The following is a 27998-nucleotide window of genomic DNA, read 5'->3' as shown; positions in this document are numbered from 1 at the left end:
GGAAATACTCAGTGTTAAAAAAAAAAAAAGATGCTTTTATTCCAAAAACAGGTATTTTTTTTCCTAAAGACCCCTAAAAATATTTATTAAAAATCATTGGGTTGCCTTCTTTACACCCCCCAAACTACCTAAACCCACACCAAACCCCCCTAAACTTATAGGCTCATTAAGAAACCCCCTAAACTAATCTGCTTCATTAGTTTTCTCCCTAAAGTATTTTTCCTGAATTAATTCCACATATCGTATGATTTCAACGTGATTGCGTTTAATTTCATAAAAACGCGATCAGACAAATCACGTTGACCCTAAGACTACCCGATAATCTCCCCACCCAACCGTAAGACCCGACTTAAGTTAAAACCCGAATATGAAACTCTCGACGTAATTTCGCCCTCAATTCCTCTGAAACTAGGGTTCATACTTCATCTCTATGAAAGAAGCTTAAGGAAGCTTCATAGAGATTGTTTTTTAGTTTAAGATTTGAATCTTTCTTACAACGTAAAAGAGAGCAACGATCTACAATATTTTTTTTTTATGAACACGATCTAAGGTATTCTATGTAAGTTTTCTCATATGTTTTTTGCTTTGGATTATTTGTGGTTTGGTGGATGTTTCAGTTCCCTTTTGTTCCAGGACTTATGTCTAAAGCTATAGATTACCGAAGAACTTTAGTTACAAGCTCCAAGAAATTTTTATTCAATGCAAGTGGCAGATGAACCTGGGATGGTCTTGCAGGCTAAAGTTAGAGCGTTACAAGCGGCAACCATGTCAAGAAAAATTCTTCTTCTTTTGTGGCTTTTACTATTGAATTTTTGAGATTGCACATTATTCTGTCCAGAGTTCTATAATCTCAATCGGGCTGTGTTCTGTGTGTTAAAATTTTTTTGTTTCTTACTTATTGCCCATAAAACAAGAGAAAAGAGACAAAGGGATCATCTTGTTCTCGTTTGTAAGGAACCACTTTGTTGTAGTGACATAGTTTGTTTTATAAACGTACATTTGTAAACTTGATTATGTTAAACGTAAGCCATCACAGTCATCACAATAACTTGAAGATTATTAGTCTATGTTCGTCTGAGAACAACAAAAGTGTCAAACAACATGTTCACATGTCATCCTCTGGATTCATCGTAGACAACGTCTAATATAATTTTTCGTATAAAGGAAAATATTCAAAGTCAACACAAGGAAAAATGGTTTACTAAAAATTCTCAGAAAACATCATTTATAGGATCACAAAGTTATTAAAATAATCATAAGACACAAAACTAAACAAGAATTATTAAAACTCCCAAAAGTCATCATTCATAGATTTGGTTTGTTATAAGAACACTCATAAGTCACCATCCTTCCTTAGTTTATGTGTGCCTGTGATGGCTGCGCTAAAGCAACGAACTCTGGTTCTGTAACAGTTCCAACATCCTGAAAAATATAACATATGACATAACACAGTAGCATAAGTTATTAAATATTCACTTGACAATATCCAAATCTAGACACTTAAAACATTCACCTGCTCGATTGTTTCTCCTGTCTTCTTTATTTTCTTCTTTGGGTGTATTTTGCAGCCGGCTGCGTTGTGTCCAGCTTCCCCGCATTTAGAACAGTGGATGGTTCCCCCCCCCCCTTCCTAGTGTTTCTGTTTGTTTCTTCTTCTTTGGCGATTCATGCTTTCCTTTGAATCTTGGAAATTTTTTTTGATGCTTCTTTTTTTTTCGTCCAGGGAGTATAGGCTCCGGAGCTTCGACTATTAACCTGTATGTACCATTCATCCAAAAGCGTGGTCCTCTAACGGTGTTGATAGAGTCATTGTATGTCATCCGCCAGATAGAAGTGGAAAAGAATTCAGAAACATAATTTTCAACATCTAACCCAGCATCTATCATCGCTCCATAAGCATGTTCACATGGAATTCCTGTAATCTGCCACTTCCCACATGTGCAGGTCATCCTTGTCGTGTTTACGTCATATGAACAGCGATAAAGACTAACCTCAAAAACTCCATGAGTACAAGGAGTCGTTATACACTTTTCAGCGTCTTCCTTCTCCGATTCAAGCATCTTAACCACATATTTTGTGAATTTCTCTGCGCGCCTCTCAGATTTCTTATTTCTTTTAGCTATTCTAACCATTGCTTGCCTTCTAATAGTTTCCAACATAGGCACAATTGCCTTGGCTCTTGCTGCAAGAATGGTGGCATTAAATGACTCAGTTGCATTGTTGTCGACATCCTCAGATAAGCTTCCAAGCCTATAATATGCCAACGACCAAGTTTTTGGTTCCTTCTTCATCACGTCGTCATACAAAGACATGTTGTAGTCTTTCAGATTCTGGAGTTCTGCCTTGTACTGTGTCTTATTGTAGGCCCATGCTAGATTCCAAACCATTGGTTTCAGAAAATCCTTGTTCTTATGCTTTTTCTTTAAATTGTCCACAATATGTTTAACACATCGTCTGTGCTCTGCATTAGGTAATTCAGCCTTCACTGCACTGATCAGACCCTGAATCAAATAATAATGGTGGTGTATTAGAGATATTAGCAGATGTAAAATGAGAAAGTCCAGTAATGAGATGCTTACCTTTGAGCCATCAGAAATAAGAACAAATCTGCTCCCATCACCGAGAACTAAATCAGCCTTCAGCCGTTGAACAAACCACAACCAGTTATCTGAGTTTTCTGTTTGTACTACAGCCCAAGCAACCGGATAAATCTGATTATTTGCATCACGACCAACAGCAGTAAGCAATATCCCTTTTACCTCAGATTTTAAAAAGGTTCCATCTAACCCTATGATTGGCCGACAATACCCTCTCCATGAACTTCTAAGTTTCTCAAAACATACGTAAAAGCGATCAAAAACATCCTTACCCGCAGCATTGCGAGACGTATCGAGCACAACAATACTACCTGGGTTTGTCTTCTCGATCTCTCTCACATAACCTCGGAGATGAGCAAATTGGTCTGCATACTCTTTTTCCAGCCATTTCAAAGCAAGCAGTCTTCCTCTCTGGCACTGATTTCTTGATGCAACTAGTTTCCAAATATCCTTAATCTGCTCTTGGATTTTTTCTGGCATCAGACCACTGTCTTCTCTCAGTTTATCCAGAAAAATCCTTGCTATTACAGGACTTTTCAAAAGCTTGCACTTCCCGTTAGGAGTACAACTATGGTACTTGTATCTTGTTTTCACCAACCAACACTGTCGCGGCTTATCATATGAGCAGTAAACCCTCCATTTACATTTACCTCCAATACCACACTTAAAACTAAGCTTTGTCTTATCCCATCTGTTTTGCACAATGTTTCTCGCCTTACTCAAAGCATACTCTAATACAGCCTCTTTGAACTCGAAACCTGAGTAGAAAGTTGTTCCAATAGACAATCTGTCAAAAGACTTGTTTTTCATCCTTCTATCTCTTGCAACAAACTCGTCCTCTTCTTCATCTGAGCTTTCTGGAATTGTCATGCGACCAATGAACTCCTCATCAACAAAATCAGCAACTGATTGCTCAATCTCATGTTCATATCGATCAACAACCTCGTCTTCATCTTCACCATTAACCTCTTTAGCATAGATGTCGTTCGCCACTTTGTCATCTCTGTTTACATCTCCTATTTCCCCATCATGTCTTAGATCATTCTCAGTGTCCCTATACATAAGCAATAAAGAATCATATAATAGAAACAAATAATGGTCTGGTGAGTCAAAGAACATGATCAATCAAAATAACAATAAATAATCACCTTGCAAGTTGTGAGGCCTCATTCTCCATCTTTAATAAATAGAACCTTCACCTAGTAGCTTTGTCTTTCTCCAATTCGTGACATGTGCTTTACGAGAGTGGCGTAAGGTTGTTTAAGGTGTAAGTGTAAGGTAGGGTTTGTTAGCGTAGGTTTTTTCTATTAACGTATCGGGTCTTTTTGTGTGGATCATGGATCAAAAAAATTATTGGATCGGATAAAGGGTAATCGTTATTTTTAAACGCTTTTTTAATTTCTAAACGTATGTACTCTTATATAAGAAAAAATGTGTAATTAACTTGAAATAAATAGTTTAGGTGGATATTTGATGAATCATTAAATTTTGTGGGGTTAGGAGAAGAGCTTAAAAGTCTAGGGGGATTGACTGTGGGTTTAAGTAGTTTGGGGGGCGTAGAGAAGTCAACCCAAAATCATTTAATTATAAATAAAACAGTAAAATATAATTATTTATAGGCGTTTTAGTAAAATTAAAATTTATTTATTTACTAAAATTTACATAAATATGTGAAAAATAATTATAATGTGAAGTAACAAGAACTTATGCCTCATTCTCAAGCTGCTCTACCAAGCTTGTTGCTGCATAGTGTGGAAAGAGTCGCAATAGCAGACTTCACTCCTCAGCCTCACGGCCTGCAGCTTCTCTTATTGATGAGATCAGTCTCATCATTCGCAGTAAGCTTGACTCTTTATCACGAGCTCAAAGAAATCTTCCCTCTACCATTTCCTTTTGTCTACTTGGTTTGAGGTTTTCCACTGATTGTTAGGTGGTTGTTGCAGAACCTTTTGTCTGATCTGCTTGCGCTGTAAGCCCACGGGTTCTTCTATTTTTTTTATTTGTATCCAGATTACATGTGATCTTTCAAAATGCACTGTAAGCCTCAGGGCCTTGATATAAATATAAAAATTTAAAGTAAAAAAATAGATCGAGTGAACTAAATTGCAAAGATGCTTTTTTTTTCTTGTTTTTCATCAAACAAATAAAGACGTTTTTCTTTATAAGTTTTCTTTATTAATAGTGTATGTATTACCTTTAATAGTTTTCTTGTGAGCTTCAAATCTTTATTGCATTATTAATATTAAATTATTTTTGTTGTATTACGACGTTAGCCTGAATAAAAGCTATAGATGTGTAGAATCAAATGTATTTGATTCAACTATGAAATTAAATTTGGGATGACCAATTTTCAATTATCACAAAAATATCGCTCTGCAACAAAAAGAATACATCTTTCATTTCTTACTGTTGCTTTTTCATAGTAGTATTCATGATTTTAACAATAAATAAAATGTATCCATATTTTGATATCAAATACGTTATATCTCCCTAGGCCCTAGCTGAGTTCGTTAGCTAGTTTTGATCGCCGTTTGGGTTGTGGGGCTTACTTCCTAGCCCCAGTAACAAAATATAGATTTTAAAAGATCATTCACCTATTTATAAAGTTGTTCTTCTATTCATGTCTCATCATATACTTTTTTCAAGATCTTATAATTTTCATGAATTCCAAATTTTACGGCCAAAGCATCATCTAACGCGAAGAAAAATAACCATGCGATCAAAATTTGATAACATCTTAGTTAATTTGACATCGGAGTGGATTTTTTTCCACCACGAAAAATTATCTAGCTGAAATTGTCCTAAAACTGTTCAACATCAACATCATGATTGAGTTTCAGTGACCTGTTATGTACCAAATGGTGATGTGTCACACTTACCATTGATGATGCTTGAATCGAACTCAAACTGTAAATATCCATATTCTAATCTAGAGTCGTCATCATTAAAGATGTGAAGGATTAAAACGTATCCGTATTTGGATAAAAACCATTATGGCTATTGTAAACATCGAGTTCATCTTCTAGATTTCTTGATCGGAGGAGTATCACCGGAAATACTCTTGCTACCATGATCCGAGCCTAAATCCAATCAGCTGAGAAGGGAGATAATCACATTTTCATTGCTAATAACAGACCACTAACTATTTTTTTTTCTACATTTTCTTTAGAAAATATATTTTATGTGATTTGTTAATATTAGAAGAAATGAATGAACCGAGAGTACGTAAGGTGAAAATCAGCTTCTCATGGAGGTGATGAAACGTAGGAGACGAGAGACACACAAAGTTTTCTGGTTATTTGATAATGAGTGTGTGCAAAGACACTTTATACACGTTGACACTAATCCAAAACAAAACGGTTCTCTATGAATAAAACATATTTGCAATTGATTTTAACCAAACCATCTAAACCGTATACTAAGCTAAAATCAATAGTTAATAAATTTGGGGAACGCATTATATAACAAGCATAACCTAGTTATATATATATTTTATTAAACCATAAACATTTTATTGGACATAACTTTTAATATTATAACACTAGATTATGACCCATTCTTTTGTGCGCGAGAATAGTTTTTGATAAAATTTAATTTACATTATCAATAGATTTATATCAATAGATTTAAACATTTTTGATAAGTAATGTTATAACAATTTTATTTTAGTGTATTTAAAAACTATTTAATTATATTATTCTATATTTATATTAAATAGGTAATTATCTTAAATATTACTTAATTTTTTTTAATTAATTCATCCTGTTTCATTACGAAGTTTTAATAAAATATCTATACTTTTTTTATTATATTTGTGATATATATATATATATATTTATGTGATAAATTTTTAATTATAAAATTTATTTGATGTTAATTTACTGACTCTTAACATTTTCTTTGTATAAAACATTATGTGTCATCTTTTTAATAAAAATGAAATTTTTATTATTTTTTTTCTAAATTATTTGATAAATCAATTAATTGACCAAAACACTCAAATTATATATATTTTTGGAAATAAGTATATGTATTTGTAATGTTTAAGTACAAAAAATATTAATATAAAATCAATTAAATTAATTGACTCCTTTATTTATATTTTCATAAATATAAAACTACATTCATTTAGTCAATAAATTGACATAAAATATATTTTAACTAAAATGTTATCAAAATATTTATCACACAATTAACCAAATTAAGTAACACAGATTTTATTAAAATTTAAAACGAAAAATGTTGAAATAATTCAAAAAAAATAAAATTTAACAACCTCTTATTAATTGAGAAACATTACAACCTTTAAAAATGACGCATGTCATCACTAAAATATTTTTTTTAGAGAAATAAGTTGGTTTATATAAATATATATTATACTTATCACTAAACTAACCATAAAATTAATTATTCATGTACACAAAATCTTATTCATTTTTTCCATAAATAAAAACTACGAAATTATCTAATATGATTAAAATATATATGAAAATTAATTATTTTGAATAATAAATATCTAATATAAATTTTTAAAAATGAATATAAATTAATAAATTATTAAAAGTGTCACATTGAAAGATTTAGATTTTTTAACAAGATACAAATAATCATATAAGTAGAAATCATTTAATAGATAGAAAATTAAAAATATACTATACCTCTATTTTAATATCATGTAAGTTTAATGACATAACATATAAAAAAGATAAAAATAATTATTTTTATTTATTTGCCACAAAATGATTCTAAATAGCGATAGTTTTATTTTATGTGATCGCGCTAATTTAATTATAAACAGTAAAGAATATTGGCTTCTTAATTATTCCATATATATATATATATATTTATTATAATATGTAACAGAACACAAAATAAATAATACTACGTAAAACAATTTGTATACACAAGCACAATAGTATATTATATAATTTTCATATTTAATATAAAATCAAAATAATATAATTATAGTTTTATCAAATACACTAATAAAAATCTTTAACCATTTTGATTAAGTAAATTAAATTTTGTTAAAAGATATATTTCCACGCTTTTAAAGTGAGGATTATAACCTAGTTTTTATGAAAAAATAAAATCGGTTAGACTTGACCGGGGTGACTATCGACCCAATGACAATACGGAATCACAAGGTCCGGTTAACAAAACATTGCAGATTAGGTTATAAGCGCATAAACTTTATACCTCCGCCGCATATTTGCTAGGGTCTTCCCACTAGCTTACTCACTCTCACTCGATTCTCTTGTTCCATCTTTGTCCTCTTGTTGAACTCGTCTAGTCAACAAGGCTTGAAACCGATCAAGCAAGCAGTGTTTTCGTGTGACTCGGTTTTATATTCCGGAAATGGCGAGTTTGAACCCGTTCGATCTCTTAGGAGATGACGCTGAGGATCCAAGCCAGATTGTTTTGAGTTTACCGAAGAAGGTCGAGAAAGCAGCTCCTGTTCAGCCTGCTAAGGCCGCTAAGTTCCCAACCAAGCCGTCTCCTCCTTCTCAAGCTGGTAAAATGTTTATCTGACTCGTAACAGCTTTAGTTTTTCAGACATGTTGAGTAGCGTTTGACTGATTCAGTTAAAAGTGAATCTTGTTGATGGTGGTAAAAAAAGATAGATAGACAAATGTATGCTTTTGTCATTTGGAGGGTTCGAGTGTGTTACTACTGTCTTAGTTTTTTTTTTTTGTAACGTGTAATAAAAGCATCTATGTTGTCATTTGCGTCATTATCTTGAATTTTTTTTGGATAAAATGTAGTGAGGGAGTCAAGGAATGGTCCTTCAGGAGGTCATGGTGGTGGTGGTGGACGTGGGCCTCCTCGTGGTTCGTTTAACCCCGGTGGAAACAGACCTCATGATCCAAAGGATGGAGAAAGGAACGGTGGGTTCCGCGGATACCGTGAAAGTGGTGGTCGTGGAGGCCACATTGGTGGTTTTGCTAATGGTAAAACTGGTGATGTTGAACGTCCGAGGAGGGTCTATGACCGCCGTAGTGGAACTGGTCGTAGGTAAAGCTTTTTTTTTTTAGCTCTTCTACTTTGGTTACTGACTTACTGCTGCTGTTTGTGAACTTTTGTTTGTTTGTTTTGACTTGATGTTTGCTAGTAATGACGTGAAACGTGAGGGTGGTGGTCGTGGAAACTGGGGTACTCCTGAAGATGATATTCAACCGTAAGCATCGCTCTCTTCAGTTTGAACTTCCTGCCATTTTTGTTTGTACCCATAGAATGAATTGAGTAATAAACTCTTTTGTTTGTCTGATATTAGAGCAACCGAGGAACCTACAACGGAGGTTGAGAAGAGCCCTGTTGCTGAGAAGGAAGGCGGTGAGGATGCCACCACTGATGCAAAGAAAGAAGCTCCTGAAGTTGAGCAAGAGCCTGAGGACAAGGTACAGTATAAACATCATCGGCTACTTTTAACATGTTATACGAGATGAGAGAAGTCAAAGTTTTAGCCTCAAGGAAGTATGTAGACTAACTTTGAAATTGGTATGAGTTCGTTGCAGGAGATGACGCTGGAAGAGTATGAGAAGATTCTGGAGGAGAAGAAGAAAGCTCTGCAAGCCACAAAGGTGGAGGAAAGGAAAGTTGACACCAAAGTGTTCGAGTCTATGCAACAGCTCTCTAACAAGAAGACCAATGATGAGGAGATCTTCATCAAGCTGGTGAGAATCTCAGTTATTCTAGTTTTTATTGTTTCTTATAGAGCAAGAGTTGATGCTTGTGTTTTCCAGGGATCCGACAAGGACAAACGCAAAGATGCTGCTGAGAAAGAAGAGAAGGCCAAGAAGGTCTTGTTTCTTTCTCTTTTAATATAAGTCTTTCGGGTTTGAACACTTCTGCACTGAATCTTTGCTTTGTTTTGTGTTTGCAGTCGTTGAGCATAAACGAGTTTTTGAAGCCGGCTAATGGAGAGACCTACAACCCAAGAGGTGGATACCGTGGAAGAGGAGGACGCAGTGGTGGTCGTGGACAGAGGGATGGAAAAGTCAACGGAGGAGGAAACCAAAGGAATGGAGGAGCCTCTGCTCCTGCTCCAGCTATCGGAGACAGTGCTCAGTTCCCATCGTTGGGCAACTAAAGACACCCTTTCTGGTCCTTCAAGCATCTACCTATCTATCTCCACTCTCTTTTAGTTTAATTTTGTTGTCTTAGTTCTCCATCATTTTTTGTTACACTTTCACTACAAAACATGTTTGGTAGCTGACTTTATGATGGAAAAACAAAATTATAATATCCTTTTGTCTCAAAATTTTATATTCTTTTCATCTGATCTGCCATAGTTTATTACTGTCATATTAATCTAATCTTTAAAACATGAATTATATATTTCGGATTACATTCTAAGAGTGGAGAAAATTGAAAAAGGCTACTTTGCTTTATTTGCATGGAAGGACCTTTTACTAGAGAATGTTGAATTTCAAAATACATCAGATAAAGAATAGCAAAGCTATGAAACAAAAGAAAAGAAAGGATTCAACGAGAGTTGTGTCAATTGGGGAAGTCTTACATGCAATGCAAACAAATGATTATAATGGTGTAATGATCCAAAGAGAACTTGTTGAGACTAATGGGAATCAAGATGAGCAACATCCTGATTGCTGGTTCACTGGCTGTCCGCGAATCTGGACAGTCGGTGGCTTGGCACCTCCAGATGGTTGGCTAGCCATTCTGCAGACAAAAAACAACAAAACGGTTTTAAGCATGGAAGTAAAAAGGGGCTAAGGAGCACAAGTTAGAGAATCTAATTCCAAACCTGGTCTTAATAGCAGCAGTCATGGCCATGAAAGCTTCTTCAACATTGGTTGCATTTTTGGCACTTGTTTCCAAGAAAGGGATCCCAAGCTCATCAGCAAACGCCTGTAGGAGGAGAAGGATAAAACAATGTTATTATTATCTTTTCGACAAGGTTTACACAAAAGAGGCTACTTGGTTTGGTTTGTTAATTACCTGAGCTGTCTCAGTGGATACAACTTTCTGGGACGTGAGATCGTTTTTGTTCCCAACGAGTAGCTTGTTCACATTCTCACTAGCGTAACGGTCGATTTCATTGAGCCATTGTTTGACGTTGTTGAAGCTCTCTTGGTCAGTGACATCATAAGTGACCTGGCAAGAAAAGTCAATTGCGAGGGTCAACCAAAAGAAGGATATATCTTGTAATAACAAGAAAGATGATTTGATTTGTTGTGAGAGTGAGAGTGCATACAATGATCCCATGAGCTCCTCTGTAGTAGCTGCTGGTGATCGTCCTGAAACGTTCTTGGCCTGCTGTGTCCCACTGTGTAAACCAAGAATACAACAAGGGTGATTAAGTGCTCTTTGTAAAAATTAATATTGCTTATGCAGCTCAAGAACACTTACGATCTGGAGTTTGATTGTCTTTCCGTCCTGTTCAACTGTGCGGATTTTCTGCAAATCACATCATACTAAAAGATTAATACTTTTTAATTTGTTTATTTATATTAAGAAGCGATGAGAAGAGGGTGCTTACAAAGTCAACACCAATGGTACTGATGTAGCTATCAAGGTAAGAATCATCCTGCACACACGAATTAGAGATAGCAAAATTTATAAGTAGGAAAAGATAAACTGCGAACTGATCGGCGATTGTATAGACTAAAAATGATATTTTACAAACAAAGTATTAAACTTCAAGGACCCATAGATTGTTAAAAGAGGCAAGTACCAAAAGAAAGAAAAATTCTTCAGCTGAGGAAGAAACTAGAATTACTTACAGCAAATCTAAGAAGCAAGCAGGATTTTCCAACACCAGAGTCACCGATAAGCAAAAGCTTGAACAGATAGTCACTGCAGAAAAAAAAAAGAAACAAAGGAGAAAAAAAACATCATTAAGACAATCTAACTGAAGCTTATAAAAACTCATAAAGATGATGTCTTTTGTCATGTTTCAGACATCTGAAAGATATGGTGATGCGTTTGTCCGCATAAATCAGAAAAATGAATCCCCTACGGAAGAGTGAGATCAAATGTTATATTATGTCTACACCCTCGAATCTAAACTACGAGAATTTCTAAGTAATCAACCTAAACTGCAGATCTCAGTCAAATTCGCCTAGATCTAAGCCTATGCAAATCGAGAATCGATCAGACAAAACTAATCAATCCAAATCACATCCTCGTAAATATCAAATAATGAGAAGAGAGGCGTCTTACTATTCAGGATTCATGGCTAAGTCTCGTATCTAGATCGATCTCCCAACGAATGGCGATAAAACGGAATAATAGTTTCAGAGATCAAAGACGTCAGAGAGAGGGAGAGAGAAAGAGGAAGACCTAAACGGTGAGTGTTTTTTGTTATTTACTTTACTTTACCCCTTCGGCTTAATAAGTGCTCTCTCTTTTTCTTTTTTTTTCCTCAAAGACGCGGTTAAGAAATGAACTAGTGGGCCCCACGCTTTCGGACATTTTAAATGCTTTCTGTTTGTTGTTTGAATGCCCACGTGGCTTTCTTTTATCATCCCCTGATATGACAAATAATCAAATCTTTTTCTTTTTGACAACAGCAATCTTCTTTATCAATTATCACTACTATTATTTTTCCCTTTTGATTCTATACTCTCGGAGGAAAACTAAAATTTAAGGGCTAAAAGTTCCGAATCTGATTTATCTCTTAAGGTATTGATTATAAAGCCTTTCTAAACCAAAAAAAAAAAAAACTTTTAAGAACGATATATTCGTTCTATCAAAAATACAGACAAAGAAAGATGGAAACATTTCCTTATTTCTTTAGCTTTGCATCGCTTGTGGTGTAATTCAATGATAACGTGAACATGTATACGACTTTAATAAACAACTAGATTCTGACCCGCCCTTTTCAGAGGGCGGGTATATGTTTTTTTTTATATTTTTTTGAAATTTATGTTTTATATCTGTGTACATTTTAATCTCTTTTCTAATAAAAACATCTCCACATTTTCTATATTTCTAAATTTTACCACTATTTGAACGCAGTTAAAGATTTGTTTTGTTGCTGTAATTTTGATCTGTTATACTGTATCATGTACATACCAGTATAGGCTGTGATATGGGGGATAACTAATAACATAATCTTCTCTAGATTCTAACCCGCTCTTTTGTATATTTTTTGTTTTACATTTTTTTAGAAAATTAATTTTCAGATTTTTTCTTTGTAATCATATTTGTGTATTTTATTGTAACACAAATGTTTTTTTTAAAATGATTAGTAAGAGGTTTTGATAATTGTATTGAATTTATGATGTTGCATAATTATACACTTGTGCCATAACCACTTCACACATTAATTTTGTATTTTATTCTTAAATAGTTATTTTTTTAAGAAAGAAAGTATAATTACAATTTTGTTTAGTAATCAAATAGCAATTAAATAGATAAAATTATATGTTTTTCATTAGATTTTCACGATTTGATTTCATATATAATGATAATAACATTTACATATTACTTTTAAATATATTTATTTAATTATATAATTGTAACTACTTTTGTAAGCTGAAAACATATAGGAAAACCTCCACTTTAACTCCACAATAATCGGGACCACTTCTTTCTCACAATAATTAAAAACTGTCGAGAACATTATTCTATAGCGGACATTTGCGTACTGGACTAACACCAATTACATCATAATTATATGGTTCAGTTTCATTTACCCATTGGACCAAACGTTTATCAACCGGACAAGATCCTAATTTAATAGTATTGATATCACGTTATAATTGTCAACTCAAAACTCCATTTTTTGGATAAGATATAAATTAATAAACTCCAACTTTTTGCTTGTTTTTATAGTAAAATAAATATTTAGACTGTAACTGGTAACTCATTTTAGGAATGAATGAATGGAATTGGAATTAATGGAATAAAATTGAATGAAATAAAGATAATTTTAGAAATTAATGGAATTATATATGTATTTATTTTTTAATTATATTTAAGTTAATCCATTTCATACATTCTTTTCATTCCTCTACCTTTTTTTTATCATGAATTGTTTTTAACGTGATTCACAAATTTTTTCAGTTATTACACATGAATTAATGGAATCAATTTTTTATTTTTTTTCACTTAACTGGTAACTTTTTCTGAAATACTCATGAATGACTAATTCCACATGATTCCATTCATAAAAAATGTAATCCAGTTACAGCCTTAGAGCACCTGCAATGGTGTTACTCAAAGGGGAGTTCTTAGAAAAAATGTATTTTGATTTTTTAAGTATTATTATTTCTTTTTTTTTAGATAAAAAAATAAATATCAACCAATCGCGGATCACCACATATCGTTGGGACTCGCAAATAGTGCAAGGATTCAGAAAGAGTCCTTATTTAGGAATTTTAAAGATTGAATCCTTAACTTTTGGTAGAGTCCACCGATTATTTAATTATTTTTTTCCTAAGAACTTCCCCTTAAGAATTCTCATTGCGGGTATCATGAAGATTCAAAAGTGCTTTATAACAGGCCTCTCAATCAACGAAAACTACCTCAAGAAACTCAAGAATGGGCGTATACCATACCAAAGTACATGCAGTGATGATGTCTCGCATATGGCCTTCAATATTACAAGCTCCCGCAACTTCTTTTTTTTTTGCTAACATAACAAACAGTAGCTCCCGTAACTTGCTAAGAAGATAGACAGATTGTGTAGGAAAAGTTACAAGAGCTTAATACTAATCAAAACTATGATGATATGTACTTGAGGTGATCGTTTGTACTTCTTTACAAGATAATGAAAGTGGTCTGCCGACAAAGATAATGTTAGAAAATAATCGAAACAATATTAATATTGCTCTCCACGACAAATAGAAACATATACACGTATACGCAGTTCTAGAAGTAAGGTTCAAGACAGATTATGTAAGCATGTGATTCATCGGCAATTTTTTAAAATCTCATGTATGCAATAGTAAAGATTGATTTCATAGTTACTAAATAATAAAACAGTATGATATTGAAAACGAATACATCTATATTATTAAAGTTGAAGTACACATTGAGATTGTTTGGCAATATGGATAGTAGTTAAAAAATAGTACTGTTTGGAAACATGGATAGCAGTAAGTTAGAAAAAAAAATAATGGGCTTATGCTACTAAAAATTTGAAAGTCTATTACATTATATTAAAAAAATAATGGGTCTATGTTACTTAATATATATATATTCAAATCAAAATAATAATTTAAAATTGATTTATATCAAAAATTTATTCAAAAATATACATATATTTAAAATTTGATTTTTGCTAACATATTTTCCAATAACTATTATAAAAATGTTTTCAATATATATAATAAAAATACAATACAAAGCCCAATTTCAAATACCAACTTAAATTATGGTTTTTATATTTCATATTAAATTTAAAAATATAATATATGTGATTATTTATATGATTGTACGTATAAAATATTATTAACTATAAGAAAACTTATTTGATGGTACATATAAAATACAATTAATTATAAGATAACACATATATTGTAACCTATGATGACACACACATATATATATATATATATATAATAGTGATTAGGGGTGGGTGTTCGTGTTCGTTTTCGGGTCTTTTTGGAATTTCATGCCCAGTTCAGATCTTTGAGGATTTGGTTCGGAATTGGATAACCAATTTAAATAGGTTTGGTTTAAATATTTGGATAGAGAATTAATAATTATTTACGTATTTTTGGAGTTTTGAGTATTTTTTAACTATTTAAAATATTTACGTTTGATTATTTATATATATTTTCAAGTATTTATGCGAACTTAAAAGTATCATATATATTTAGGATGTCTTTAAATATATTAAATCTAAAAATAATTAATATATATAAGTATATAATTCTATTTTGGATACCCAAAATACTTTGGTTTGGATCGGATTAGGTTTCAGTTCTTCAAATACCAAAATTTTGAATAATTCAGATATTTAATCAATTCCGGTTCGGATTTAGTACTACTTATTCGGATTGGGATTGGTTCGATTTTTCGAGTTCGAGTTTTTTTCCCAACCCTAAATAGTGACATAAAAAGCAAATAGCATCATATTTTTTTTTTAAATACACCCGCACGGGCGTGCGGATCAAAATCTAGTTTTGTTTAAACAGTCACCAATCATGAAACTACCATTTCGAAATTGGTTGCGGAAATCAGCTCTGGTACCCATGGGCCTACTGAATAGGCCCAAATTTATAGGCCCATATAACTAATTGCAATCGAGGATAAGGAGAGATGCTGATAAGGCTCCATCATTTTACTCTCTGCTTCTCGGAAGTATTGGGTTTGTGCAAACATGGCGACATGCTCTCATCTTCTTCCTCAGGTTCTTTTTTTCCTATGTCTCATGAACACACTTCACATTATGATTATTTGAATTTTGTATGCAGGCATTGCATATGATACCTAGAATCCCTAATCTGTCGTCTAGGAGTTCAGGGGTTTCTTCATTTCTACCACGAGCATCGTCAGTGAACTCTCGTATCTCAGTTTCTAGGGGTTTTCTAAATCAATCCGGCGCGATAGATTCCAGGAAGAGAAGGGAGTTCATCGCCAAAGCCGAAGAGAGCACTGATGGTGAAACTGAAGCTGATGTGGAGAATGTTGCTGAAACAGTGGAAGCTGCTGAGGTGGAGGAAGCTAAACCTCCGTGGAAGCCAAGGACCAAGCTCGGAGATGTCATGGGGGTAAGTTAGTTAATTTTTTTTCAAATGCTATTTTATATGGTTACCTTAGGATTGATTTCATTGTGAAAATTTGCTGTAATATAAAATTGTATGTTCTGTAAGAATATTTGCGTTTTGGTTCTAATCAGCCAGAGAGATGAAATGTTTGGTTTTACTTTTTGTTTTGTGTAGATACTGAACCAGAAAGCAATTGAGGTTTCGGAGAAAGTAAGACCGGTTCCAGAAATTAGGACAGGGGACATTGTTGAGATCAAGCTGGTAAGTTCTGCCTTGTTTGGTATAATCTGAAACTGCAAGATTTGATTTTGATTTTGATATTTGACAGGAAGTGCCTGAGAACAGACGTAGGCTATCGATCTACAAAGGAATAGTGATGTCTAGACAGAACGCAGGGATCCACACTACGATTCGTATCCGCAGAATCATTGCTGGCATTGGCGTTGAAATCGTCTTTCCTCTGTAAGTCTTATCTTCTTTCTTGCCTCTCTTAATGTCGCACACTAGACTAGGCGTTAGCATAAGGTACCTGATGTATGTGTGTGTTATTGAAATGAACAGATACTCACCAAACATAAAGGAGATAAAAGTGGTGAGTCACAGGAAAGTGAGAAGAGCGAGGCTTTACTATCTGAGGGACAAACTTCCTCGTCTCTCCACTTTCAAATGAACACCAAACCAACCCTAAACCCAACACAAGTCTTGTGCTGTCTTCAACCTCCAAATGTAGCTAAAATCTTCTCTATTTCTCTTCTTGTAATAACTGTTTGTTTGTTTGTCTTTTTGAATTCGCATGTAATCTACAGTGACATTTGAGAAAAGTAAAATCAAAATGCTGTGTGAGCTCCCTGTTGATGGGTTTGATCTTGAAAAAAAGTAAATTAGAATGCATTCAAAACACTTTATTAGAAGATTCTATGTACTGGTTCTTATCGGAATCAGTGACTTGTCAGGCAAGAGCAGACAAAAGGAATATTCTGGGAAATCATTTGGAGTATTTTCTTGTCTCTTTCCTCTCTATGTTTCTTCTTAATGATTCTAAAATCTCTCGATACTTTAGGTCTGATATTTAATTACTACAGACATGAATAATTAAATGAAAATAGATTAAAACCTGATATTCCATTATATATAAAAATCATTACACCAATCAAAACTCGACACGTATTTGAGCCTTGATTCCAACCTGTCGCTTAACCTCTAATAATTCTCCTGGAATACACAACAACAGTTTACACACACGTGTCAGATTTACCCTCTCTGCTTCCCCGAAGTTACAGGAGGAAATCGCACGGAACTTTGCTTCGAGGTCACGTGGCGGTTCCACGAAGCGCCTTTGCTTTTATCTCTCTCTCTCTATATTTTACAAAGTTCAGTTTGGCTTCGTCTCACCACCACCAATCGAACCAGAGGAAGGTCTTTGGTGGAGAGCGATTTCAGGGGAGAAATACAAACCGAAATAAGCATCTTCCTTCTTCCCCGATCGACCATTAGACCTTGACTTTTGTTCCTTTTCCCCCAGGTTTGATCCCTCCTTTTTTTTTTTTTTTGTTTGCTTTTAGTTTCTCACTGATTCTACCTTTTCTTGGAAAAAAAGAAAAAAAAAAGAAAGAATCTGGAATTGTTTGAATTGGGGGGTTTCGATTGCCATGTGTGCATGCATAGATCTCGAGTTGTAGAGATTTGATTCTTTTGTGGATCTTCTTCTTTTTCAATTCTGTTGTAGCTAATAAAGAGCAATAATGAGTGGCGTTGGCGAGAACCAGCTTATCTCCATTCAACCTGATGAACTCAAGTTCCTTTGTAAGCAAAATTCTCCACTCTCGATCATTAATATTATGATATCTGCTACCCTGAAATCTTTACATTCTTCGAAAGTGAAGAACATATGTAGATGAAGAATGTCTTCTCTTGATTTTGTGAATCCCATTCATTGATTTCCCTCTTGTCGTGTCTTGTCTTGTGATGTGACACCAAATCTCTTCCATGTTTGGAAAAATTTATATATATATTGACTCTGCTTACCACCTTGAAATTTGATTCTTTTGAAAACAACCATTAATTTGATATTTGTTGTATCTCAGTTGAACTCGAGAAGCAAAGCTACTGTGATCTTAAAGTTTCCAATAAAACCGACAACTATGTTGCTTTCAAGGTACTTCCCCACCTTCTTCATATCCTTTCTTTCTCCTCAATTTTTAATGAATGAATGATCAGGTGAAAACTACATCTCCTAAAAAGTATTTTGTTAGACCCAACACTGGTGTCATTCAGCCTTGGGACTCCTGCATCATTAGAGGTTTTACACTCTTTTCTTACTCATTCCCAGTTTTAATATCTTAAAAACATTGGAATAACAACGCATCTTCTAAAACTGGTAGTTACTCTACAAGCACAACGGGAGTATCCTCCAGATATGCAGTGCAAAGACAAGTTTCTCCTTCAAAGTACCACTGTCCCTCCTCACACTGATGTCGATGAACTTCCACAAGACACAGTATTCAACCTTACTCATTCTCAGAATCCTATGATTTTTCGCTTTTTTGGGAAAAGAAAATTGACAATTTATTTACCATGCCTGTGTGTGTAGTTTACCAAGGACAGTAGCAAGACGTTAACAGAGTGTAAGCTCAAGGTCTCGTATATCGCCACGTCCACAACCCAAAGATCCTCTGAATCTGGAGCAACCAGTGGCGATGGAAACGGCTCCGAATCCATCTCAGTCACTGTGAGTAACAACTGCATCCACCTGATATATAATTTAGTCTGCTTGTGGTAATGACTTCCTGCAAATGCTCTTAACTGCCTTAACCTGTGTGCTAACCAAATTAAGATCGTAGCAAAAGTCTTATAGTAGGAAGATTTTTCTATGTAATACCAATAAACAACCCATGAACCTCTTGCATAGACAAACACCTTATTAATAGCCTCCTTTTTGTTTGATACTTGTATGCAAGAATCACTATACAAACTTATTTGGATACAAACTTTCATTCAAATCCGAGAAATACTTTCTGCTATTCGCACTTGTGATTTTCAGTCAATAGAAAATGTAATGGGCTTAGACGGTTGGTTGGGACACACTTAAACATATACTTTTTTCAAGGCTTTGTGTATTGTTTTGTTTTGTCTCTGTTATAATACCTTTCTTTCATATGGTGAATCATATGTACCTCATATGTCAAGAGAGATTGGTTCTTGCCTTGTTTTAATTCCCACGCTAACTGTTTCTGCCATCAATATGTATGATCAGGCTATACAGCGGCTGAAGGAAGAGCGAGATGCAGCTGTTAAGCAAACACAACAGCTGCAACATGATTTGGTACTCCATCCCATAAACTTTTCCTTTATATTCTATCATTGGTTGGTTAATCAATGGCCATTGCTTAGTTACAAATCATATCGCCAAACATATTTTAAATAACATTGCAGGAGATGTTGAAGAAACGAAGAAGTAACAGCGCAAATGGGTTATCTTTAAAGTTGGCAGCTATGGTTGGACTCATTGGACTCATCATTGGTTTCATCCTAAAACTCACCTTAGCTTCTCCCACATAATAGCTATCATCAGCTTCTCTGTAGATGCATCTACCATCTCAACTTATGAGCGATAGCTGTTAATTCTCTATGATCTTGTTCTACTTTGTTTTTGTCCATCAAATTTATTTCTTTGTCAATTTTATTGGATGTATATCTTTGACCCAACAAGACCCTTTCATGATTATGTTTACTTGTCCACTACATTTAGTGGAAATGACTTATTCTCTTTATACGCATTGTGAATGAAATCTGTTTCATAAAGAACTCCTTTTTGCAGATTTTGGTTAATTCGATTTTTGAACCCAAATTATAAGATAAATCTGAATTGGTTCAATAAAATCCCACTTAAAAGCTCAAGATGTGTGTTTTTAATAGTGATTTATTATTACTAAGAAATTACGACAATTCTATCATATGTTTTATGAAAATTCACGTCTAATAATTCTACCATCATATTACAGATCTAACTAATACTAAAAGCCAAATATAAAGCTCTCTGAGAGGGTCCACGTCGGACTGAATATTCGTCCAGTAGAATTGCAACATTCTTCCACGTCATTAAATGATTACTTGGGTTTGGGTTTCTGTGGTTTTGGGTCTGTATTTTGGGCTTTTGTTATGATATAGTTTCATCTCGCTCTTTCTTCTCCGCCTCTAGGTTTCAAACCAACTTTTCATCTTCTTCCTACTAATCCAGAAATCCATCGGTCATTCCTCTTAACTTTCTTCTTAAATCAATCGATCTATCTTCAATGCCACCTTTTCTCTTCGAGAACAGTTGAGGTTCGATTATAAAAAGGTAAAAAGGTTAGCATCCCTACACTCTAAATCATCCTATCAACCCTGAGGATGATACTATCATAACCTCGATTGTTTTGACTTTCAGTTTATGGAGGTTTCGTTCAAGAAGGGATTAGTAATTCTGGTCTTGATCTAAATCTTTATATATAAAGTAAATATCTCTAACGTCTTTACCTACGATTACAATTGATTTACATTTTATTCGTTTTTTTGTACAAGAGATTCATCATTCTGAGCAATTATTATATTCTGTATCAGATGATTTATGTTTTGATTGATGTTGTGTTTACATATATAGATACCTATATTCGTTTTAAGTCTCATAGTTGTAGATCTAATGAAACAATTCTGATCATGTCTCATCTGATAAATTGAACGTTTATTCGAGATCTGTTATTGAAATGTGAAAACTTTGAACATTGATAAGTCTCTATTAAGCGTTGTTTTTCTTTCCTGCATCTAATACATATGGTTTGGTCTTGAAATTGCAGAAAGCGTGAATGAGATTGTGATGGAGTCAAAATATGGTAAAAAGAAGTCCAGCAGTAGTAGTAGTTCCTTATTTTACAAAGCTCTCCTCGGTTACAGCATTGAAGACGTTCGCCCCAACAGTGGAATCAAGAAATTCAAATTTCTGTCTACTCCAACGTAAAGCTTCTTCTTCCCTTCATTACATTACTATCTCTCTCCGTTACAGTATCATGTTTCTTACAATGTTTATTTCTTTATTTGCAGTGCGTTAAGAGGCCATCCTGAGTTGTCGCGCACAAAGTCTTCACTATAGTTATAGCTGCTTTCTTTAATTTCCAGTTTATAATTTACTTTCTGTTAAGCTCCATTTCTGCTTGGTTCCCCAATCCCATCGTTTTCTCATCCTACTACAAGTTCAGACAACAAGGTGACATGGCCTTATCTGCAATCGGTTTCGAAGTTACGAGAAGCCGCCCGAGGTCTCTTTCTTTGAGCCTAGCATCTTTCAAGACTCCAAGGGACTGGGTCTCCGTACTCTGACCAGGTCCCAGCTTGACGAAATACACACTCCTGCTGCCTGCGAGATTGTTTCTTCTCTCTCCAACGATCACTTCGACTCTTGCGTCCTCTCTGAGTCCAGCTTCTTTGTCTACCCCTACAAAGTCATCATAAAGACTTGTGGCACCACCAAGCTCCTCCTCTCTATCCCGCCTCTCCTTAACCTGGCTGGTTAGCTCTCTCTGAGTGTCAAGTCCGTCTAAGTACACTTGTGGCTCCTTCCTCTGCCCTGGCCGCCAGGAATAATCAAGTGGAGACAAAAATTGTTTAGAAGACTCTAACTGTGCCAAGTTAAAGCTTAGGAAAGTCGCCGTGGTCACTTGATTCTCCAGCACGAGTCCGAGAGATTCGTTTTCCAAGCTGAGCCCCTCATAACTCGCAAGATTTCTAGCACATTTTTCATATTTTGTTACTTTTTGTTGCATTTATTTGGAAACAAAGAGCAAATCGACAAGAGTCATAACTCACAAGATTCCTGTAATTATCAATCAAAAGAAAAATGCATACAGGTGAATATAATAATCCCATGGTATTTACAAAAATCAAATTAATAATATTAATAATCCCATAGTACTACTATTAACGTATGGTAGCTATTTTTTTGCCACATCTTGATAGTTGATACCAAAGGGTCAGTCCTAAAATAGATAAAGAGATATGTCATTAAAGAAACATTTAACCATCAACGTCATACTTTAAATAAATTTGCAATATATAAATAGAAAATTAGTTCTCACATTTATACAACAAAATTATACTTTAATAAAATACTAGATCTCGATCCTCGCAATCGCACGGATTTTTGTTTTAATTTATTTTTAAATTGATATATATTATAATATATATGTGTCTATCAATTTTTAAACATAATGAATTTACGGTATATTTTTTTCATTGAATAAATTGTTTCAAACTTTCTTATGTATTTGTATCTTCTTCTATATATATATATTTTGGATTATTATTTCATTATTAAAATCGTAACTATATATATAAAGATTAGTAAAATATTGTTTTATTGTCATATTCAAAGATATTGTAACATTTCATAAATTTAGAAAGTTTTAAAAAAATTAAGCATTTCCCTTCACAGATTTATATTATCGAGTAAATAATTAAACATTTAGTTTTTGTTTAATGTTTAAAATAAGCTATATAGTTTAAAATTTGTTTTCATTGGTTTAAGGTAGTAAAGATTAATCATTTTTAGATAAATATGATTTTTGTTATTTAAAAAAAAAGTCTTTATAATTTTAAAATTTAAAATAGACAGATATTTAAATTAACATATGGAGGTATAGTATTACAACATTAAACTACATCTATTTAATTTATATTATCTGTAAATCTAATGGATCATCTATTGTTTAAATCTAATTATTGATAGCCCAATAAAAAATTTTGGTAGACCCAAAATTTAAATGATAAGATTATAGATTAAATGTAACATGACTTTATAAAAATAGGTCCATTAGATCCGGTTTTTTTAAAATCACACATGAATCAACATTGTGATTTCTGTTTTAATATATAAGATGCAAACACTATAAAACATGAAAGCAGAGAAATATATATTAAATAACTAATAAAATTAACATGTGTTATATTCGGACCAACATATGCTTATTCTAAATTAAAAATATATGTTAGAACCAAGAAAGAAAACAACTCATGTATCCTACATACAAATGAATTAATATTTTTCAACTGAAATGAAGATTTATTATGTGTTTAAATTCAGATAAATGTTAAGCTCAGTTTCTCCATTTAAAATAATACATTTGTTACCCTTTTTCTAACATTTGGATTTGTTATTTGTTACCTTTTGGCCTTATTATTAAACATATCAGTACAACTAATTCAGAATATATAAGCAAATATAACCAAAAATATCAAATAAAAGAAACAAAGAAAGGCAAAAAATTCATTACTCTTTAGCCAACAATTCAACGTCATTACTTATGTTTTAATACATTCAGTTGTAAGTGAAGATACTGAAGTGGCCCACACAAAACCCATGTCAGCCCAAGACATCAATGATAGAGAGTTCAAGCCCAATCCTTCAAGTCTCTAATGGTCATCTTATCAACATGAAAGAGATTTGTAAAAGAGGAATAGTATGACCTCGACTTTACCTTGCCACAACCATTTTGATGCTTTCTCATCTGTATGTGAAGGACAATGAAGCTTTAAGCTGTCCTAAATAACTGGTTCTAATAGTCCAAATTGCCTAGCCTAGATTGTCTATTTATCACTATAAAATTATTATGTAATAATATTTGTAAAGGTTAAGGAAAGAGTATTATTCAGTCAAAAGCTCTCTGTTTTCTTTGTTTAATATCAGAAACCATAATAATCCATTATAATTGCACCATAACGTAAAGCAAAAATAAATTATAAGATATAACACTTTTTTTAATAACAACCTCAAATATAACATAAATATATAAAAAAATAACAAGTGTTAGTAATAACAATTACTAACATTGTTCTAAAAAGAACTACAAAATATATTCGACTAAGATTTCCTCAAATTAAGATCTTATTCTCCACTTTATTAAATACCTTGACATAAAAAAATGAATTTTGGTATTTGAAAACTCAATCTCATTCTCTTAACATAATCACACTTACAACTTGAACATGGAAGAAAATTTACACAAAATTATATATTTCGTAAAAACCAATACAAAAAATGAAAAACATAGTCTACAAAGAAATCTTCAACCGCCTTCGTTCCCATAAGAGTAAGTAAAATTTTAAATTCAACATCTCATTCAAGATGTTTTAAGTTGTTATTTAACTAATAATTCACATTTATTTGCTATTCAGTGTTTTCGCTATCAACAGAAACAAATCAGATCTAAAACACATTCTCTGATGATGGATGTCTCACCACTTTCAAGCATGTCTACCTATACTATGAATTAAATAAATTGATTTATATTACTAAGTTATGTTCACTGATTTTTCTAAAACAATTTCACGCACTCCAACTCAAAAAAAATTTCATCACATCTACACGCCTTCTTCGTCAAAAAATCCACCAACTTATCTATGAGTTTCAGTTTTCTGTTTTAAAATCTTAATATCTGCTCTTGACAATGATAACAATTTTCCTCTGCTTCTAAACATGATTTACACCAAACTTTTACTTTACAATTTATCTCATGTACTTTACAACTTTATGCAATTGTTAATCATCATACACGTATCCGCGCGTAGCGCGGAGAATGACTCTAGTAATCATAATACGAGCTCAAAATAAACCTTCCAAGGATGTCAAATGAAAATTAAATTAATTTTTACAAAGAAAAAAAAAACTTTCTTGTTCGTCGAGTATAGTAAGAACAAGAAGACAGTGTATGTCTGAACAAGACCACAAAAGAGAACCATTTCATAAAAAGTTCTTCTGTTTTAAATATCTGCAGATTGCAATTTCTAATGCAGAAAATATCTCATTTGGCCACATTTTCTCAAAAGAGCCTATAGTGTAATTAAGTTTCCTCTTCAATCATTAGAGATAGTGAGAGAGAGAGATCTTGAAGTATTTTAAGTCTTTCTTTTGAGAAACAAGCACCAAAGAGTCTGAGAAACTTTTCTCTTTATTTCATATCATGTGAAGAAGCTCTGCTTGAGGGAATGATCCATTAGACGGCACATCAACAAGAACATCCTCTTCATCACAAATATCATTATCTTCAGAGCTAAACGCCATAGGTCCACCGTAGCTCATTTGGTTTAAGGAAGAGATACTATTCTCTACAATCTCTTCGGTTCCAATGTGTTTTGATCTACTCTTCATCACTTCTTTGGGGCTCTTCATCACAACCCTTGTCTCTGGAGAATGCAAAACTCAAAAATAATCAGAAACAGACAGACTTTCACTGCATAAAGCTATGCATTGACATGATTAAAGAATCTTGAATTGACCTGAGAAGTTCTGGTTTAAGCTTTCACAAGGTCTTTCACTTGATGGATTCGAGTTTGAGACCTTTGATGCTGTGGTAACAGAGTCTTCAATCACTTTCCTATGTTCCTGAAGCAAAGATTAACTTGAGCCAAAGCAGAAAGTATATAAACTATTTGTTTCAAGAAGAGTATATGTCCAAAACCTTGAGCATGTAATAGCTTTCCAACAAATGTGATTTGTTAGGATCTGATAAAGCAAGCTTTGCAAGTCTCTTAAACTCTTCAGGCTTAGAGGAAGAAGATGATGATAATGTCTCAAAAACTCCATCTGCCACAAGTTGCTGAAACAAGGAGAAGTTGTCTTTGAACTGAGAACACTCAAACATGCTTCTGAGGCTGGTAAAAAGAAAAAAACAAAAAGTATAAGAACTTGAACTAGCAGCTGAAACAAATCTGTAAACACTGATAGTTGCATTGAGTTGAAACCTATCAGGAAGATCAACAGAGTCAACTCCAGGAAGTAGTTTCAGCAGTTTTTGCTGTTCTTCTTCTGTAAACTTCTCCATGAACTCATCAAAGTTGAAAACATCCTGCAGTAAGACATTCATTTAGATCTTTGAAGAAACAAAACTGTTGGGGGAAGTATTGCAAATGAGTTTACCTTCAAATCTATGTTACAAAGTGGTAAACTAGGTCTTCCCAAGACTTGAGGTTTGCTCTTGTGTTGCTCATGCTTTATATCATTCCCACCAAAGTTTAGAGATCTCTGGACTCTATTCACCTCAAATCCAACAGAACGTACTGATACAGACTTGCTGCTCTCAACCAAGAGTGAGCTAGCTTCAGACTCCTCATCTCTCATAAGAACACTCCCATGTCCTATCACCATCGGTGATCCATTCTCAAAAAGCAAGTCTTCCTCTGAACAACCAGAGAGACAAGAAGACTGCTGTTGTTCTTGTAAGATACTAAAGAGATCCTTCGTGAGCTTCTCAACGGAAGAAGCTGCCTTAGGACGCCCCACCACGACGCATGTCCTCTTCTTGCAAGGAAAAATAGTTTCCCATGCGTTGGATTGATCACAGCTCTCTGAGTTGGATACAACGGATCCAGAACTTGATCTATTGCTAGCTTCTTCCTCTAATGACCTCTTCTTGAAACCGTTGTTGAAGTTTTCTTGGTGTGATGACTTCCTCTTGAGGATCTTTTTGTTCACAGGCATTCCGTTGATCATCATCGTCTTTTGAACTCTGTGATCTTCAATCTCATTATCACCTTCAGAGCGAGAATGAAGAGGAGTGTAGTTTACAAGTGTTCCTTTCGTTCTCCATCTGGAACCGCAAGCATTGCACAAAACTGGCTTCTCTGGTGGACCGTTTCTCCATAGAGGTGTGCCTGTTGACAACATGGAGTTCTTCTGATTAGTTGAGAGCATTTTAGAGACTTCATTACACATTTGCAACATTAACATAAAAAGAGTGATGAGCAAAGGAACCACAGACACAAGCCAAATCATTTTGATATGATCAGTGTTTGTTCATGTTGCATTATCAAAATTCAAAGCAGTTGGAGTTTTGTTCCAAGAAAACAAAATAAGGGATGTGGTGAGAACAAGAAACTCACTTGTAACTCCACAGTGACAGCAAGGCCCTTGCTTCCCCATCCTTTTTCTTCTTTTTCTTATTCTTTCAAAAGTTATTAATATAATTGCACAAGAAAGCAGAGACTCTGACAAGTTTCTTAACGATTAAAGCTTTTCTTTATGATTGAGCTTTACAACAAAAAGCAAAAACAAAAACTGGGTATTGAGAAGCTTCACCACCAAGAAAAGAACCCAGAAAAGTCTTTTCTTTAATAAAAGCCAGAACAAAGTGAAGAACGTTCTTCTTCTGAGAAAGGACGGAGGAAAACAAGAACAGCCCAGAAAATTGAAACAAACGGAAGAGGAGGAGAATTCTGGTTTGGGGTTGCTTGAACTAATCAGTCTCTATGATACAATCCAATAGAGAGAGGGAGAAGAATCTAATAACAAATGGCTGTGAAAAGGGAAAGAGAGAGAGAATGTGGTGAGGAGATAGAGAGAGAGAGATAGTGTGTGTTAAAAAAATGGCTCTTTATGTATAATGAAGTTAATGTTTCAGCTTCCTCCTCTCCTTATTTAGCTTTTTTTATTATATTATTAATTAAGTTTTAAATGTATACTTTACTTAGAGATTTATAATTACTTTGTTAACTGGAAAATAACATTTTTTACTTGATTCGACAGTGTGTAAAATGGTTAAGTAGGAATATTTAGTCCAGATATTAAACATGGTTAAAGATTTAATTGACATACAACAATTAACTAATTTTAGCTTCTTTTTTAAACTGTGCGAATGCACCGAACGCAACGAAAAAGAAGTATATACTTGGTGCCGTGCGAGGGTTTCTAGAGACC

The 27998-nt window shown here is 33.7% G+C and overlaps 6 protein-coding genes across 6 annotated transcripts; 3 read left to right on the top strand and 3 right to left on the bottom strand.

The window, feature by feature from the left end:
* Window positions 1–1353: 1353 nt before the first annotated feature.
* On the bottom strand, window positions 1354–3774 carry LOC106430019. Its single transcript, XM_048740366.1, has 4 exons — window positions 3746–3774; window positions 2580–3651; window positions 1992–2501; window positions 1354–1422 (listed from the first exon to the last, which is right to left on the bottom strand). Exons 1-4 carry the CDS (start codon window positions 3772–3774, stop codon window positions 1354–1356), a joined length of 1680 nt encoding a protein of 559 aa, XP_048596323.1.
* Window positions 3775–7754: 3980 nt separating this feature from the next.
* LOC106430038 (RGG repeats nuclear RNA binding protein C-like) lies at window positions 7755–9842 on the top strand. The gene is made up of 7 exons (XM_013870814.3): window positions 7755–8112; window positions 8363–8612; window positions 8710–8775; window positions 8872–8995; window positions 9113–9271; window positions 9341–9397; window positions 9481–9842. The coding sequence occupies exons 1-7, from the start codon at window positions 7956–7958 to the stop codon at window positions 9685–9687; spliced, it is 1020 nt and encodes a 339-aa protein (XP_013726268.2). The 5' UTR covers window positions 7755–7955; the 3' UTR covers window positions 9688–9842.
* Window positions 9843–9965: 123 nt separating this feature from the next.
* LOC106430002 (ras-related protein RABD2b) lies at window positions 9966–11999 on the bottom strand. The gene is made up of 8 exons (XM_013870776.3): window positions 11781–11999; window positions 11342–11414; window positions 11098–11145; window positions 10968–11015; window positions 10813–10884; window positions 10557–10712; window positions 10363–10466; window positions 9966–10277 (listed from the first exon to the last, which is right to left on the bottom strand). The coding sequence occupies exons 1-8, from the start codon at window positions 11792–11794 to the stop codon at window positions 10184–10186; spliced, it is 609 nt and encodes a 202-aa protein (XP_013726230.1). The 5' UTR covers window positions 11795–11999; the 3' UTR covers window positions 9966–10183.
* A 3806-nt stretch (window positions 12000–15805) lies between these two features.
* On the top strand, window positions 15806–17134 carry LOC106430043 (50S ribosomal protein L19-2, chloroplastic). Its single transcript, XM_013870818.3, has 5 exons — window positions 15806–15921; window positions 15986–16282; window positions 16454–16540; window positions 16608–16741; window positions 16841–17134. Exons 1-5 carry the CDS (start codon window positions 15892–15894, stop codon window positions 16947–16949), a joined length of 657 nt encoding a protein of 218 aa, XP_013726272.1. The 5' UTR covers window positions 15806–15891; the 3' UTR covers window positions 16950–17134.
* Window positions 17135–17507: 373 nt separating this feature from the next.
* On the top strand, window positions 17508–20049 carry LOC106430005 (vesicle-associated protein 2-1). Its single transcript, XM_013870780.3, has 8 exons — window positions 17508–17801; window positions 18006–18082; window positions 18364–18434; window positions 18497–18578; window positions 18661–18776; window positions 18870–19007; window positions 19533–19601; window positions 19712–20049. The coding sequence occupies exons 2-8, from the start codon at window positions 18022–18024 to the stop codon at window positions 19835–19837; spliced, it is 663 nt and encodes a 220-aa protein (XP_013726234.1). The 5' UTR covers window positions 17508–17801; window positions 18006–18021; the 3' UTR covers window positions 19838–20049.
* A 4878-nt stretch (window positions 20050–24927) lies between these two features.
* Window positions 24928–27685, bottom strand: LOC106429997 (GATA transcription factor 27). Its single transcript, XM_013870771.3, has 6 exons — window positions 27185–27685; window positions 26223–26956; window positions 26048–26151; window positions 25765–25957; window positions 25583–25688; window positions 24928–25489 (listed from the first exon to the last, which is right to left on the bottom strand). Exons 1-6 carry the CDS (start codon window positions 27222–27224, stop codon window positions 25260–25262), a joined length of 1407 nt encoding a protein of 468 aa, XP_013726225.1. The 5' UTR covers window positions 27225–27685; the 3' UTR covers window positions 24928–25259.
* Window positions 27686–27998: the final 313 nt, after the last annotated feature.

The sequence above is a fragment of the Brassica napus genome, chromosome A9, assembly GCF_020379485.1.
Source record: "Brassica napus cultivar Da-Ae chromosome A9, Da-Ae, whole genome shotgun sequence".
NCBI classification, from domain to species: Eukaryota; Viridiplantae; Streptophyta; class Magnoliopsida; order Brassicales; family Brassicaceae; genus Brassica; species Brassica napus.
Note: the sequence above shows the minus strand (reverse complement) of the source record. Positions and strands in the feature narration are given on the sequence as shown.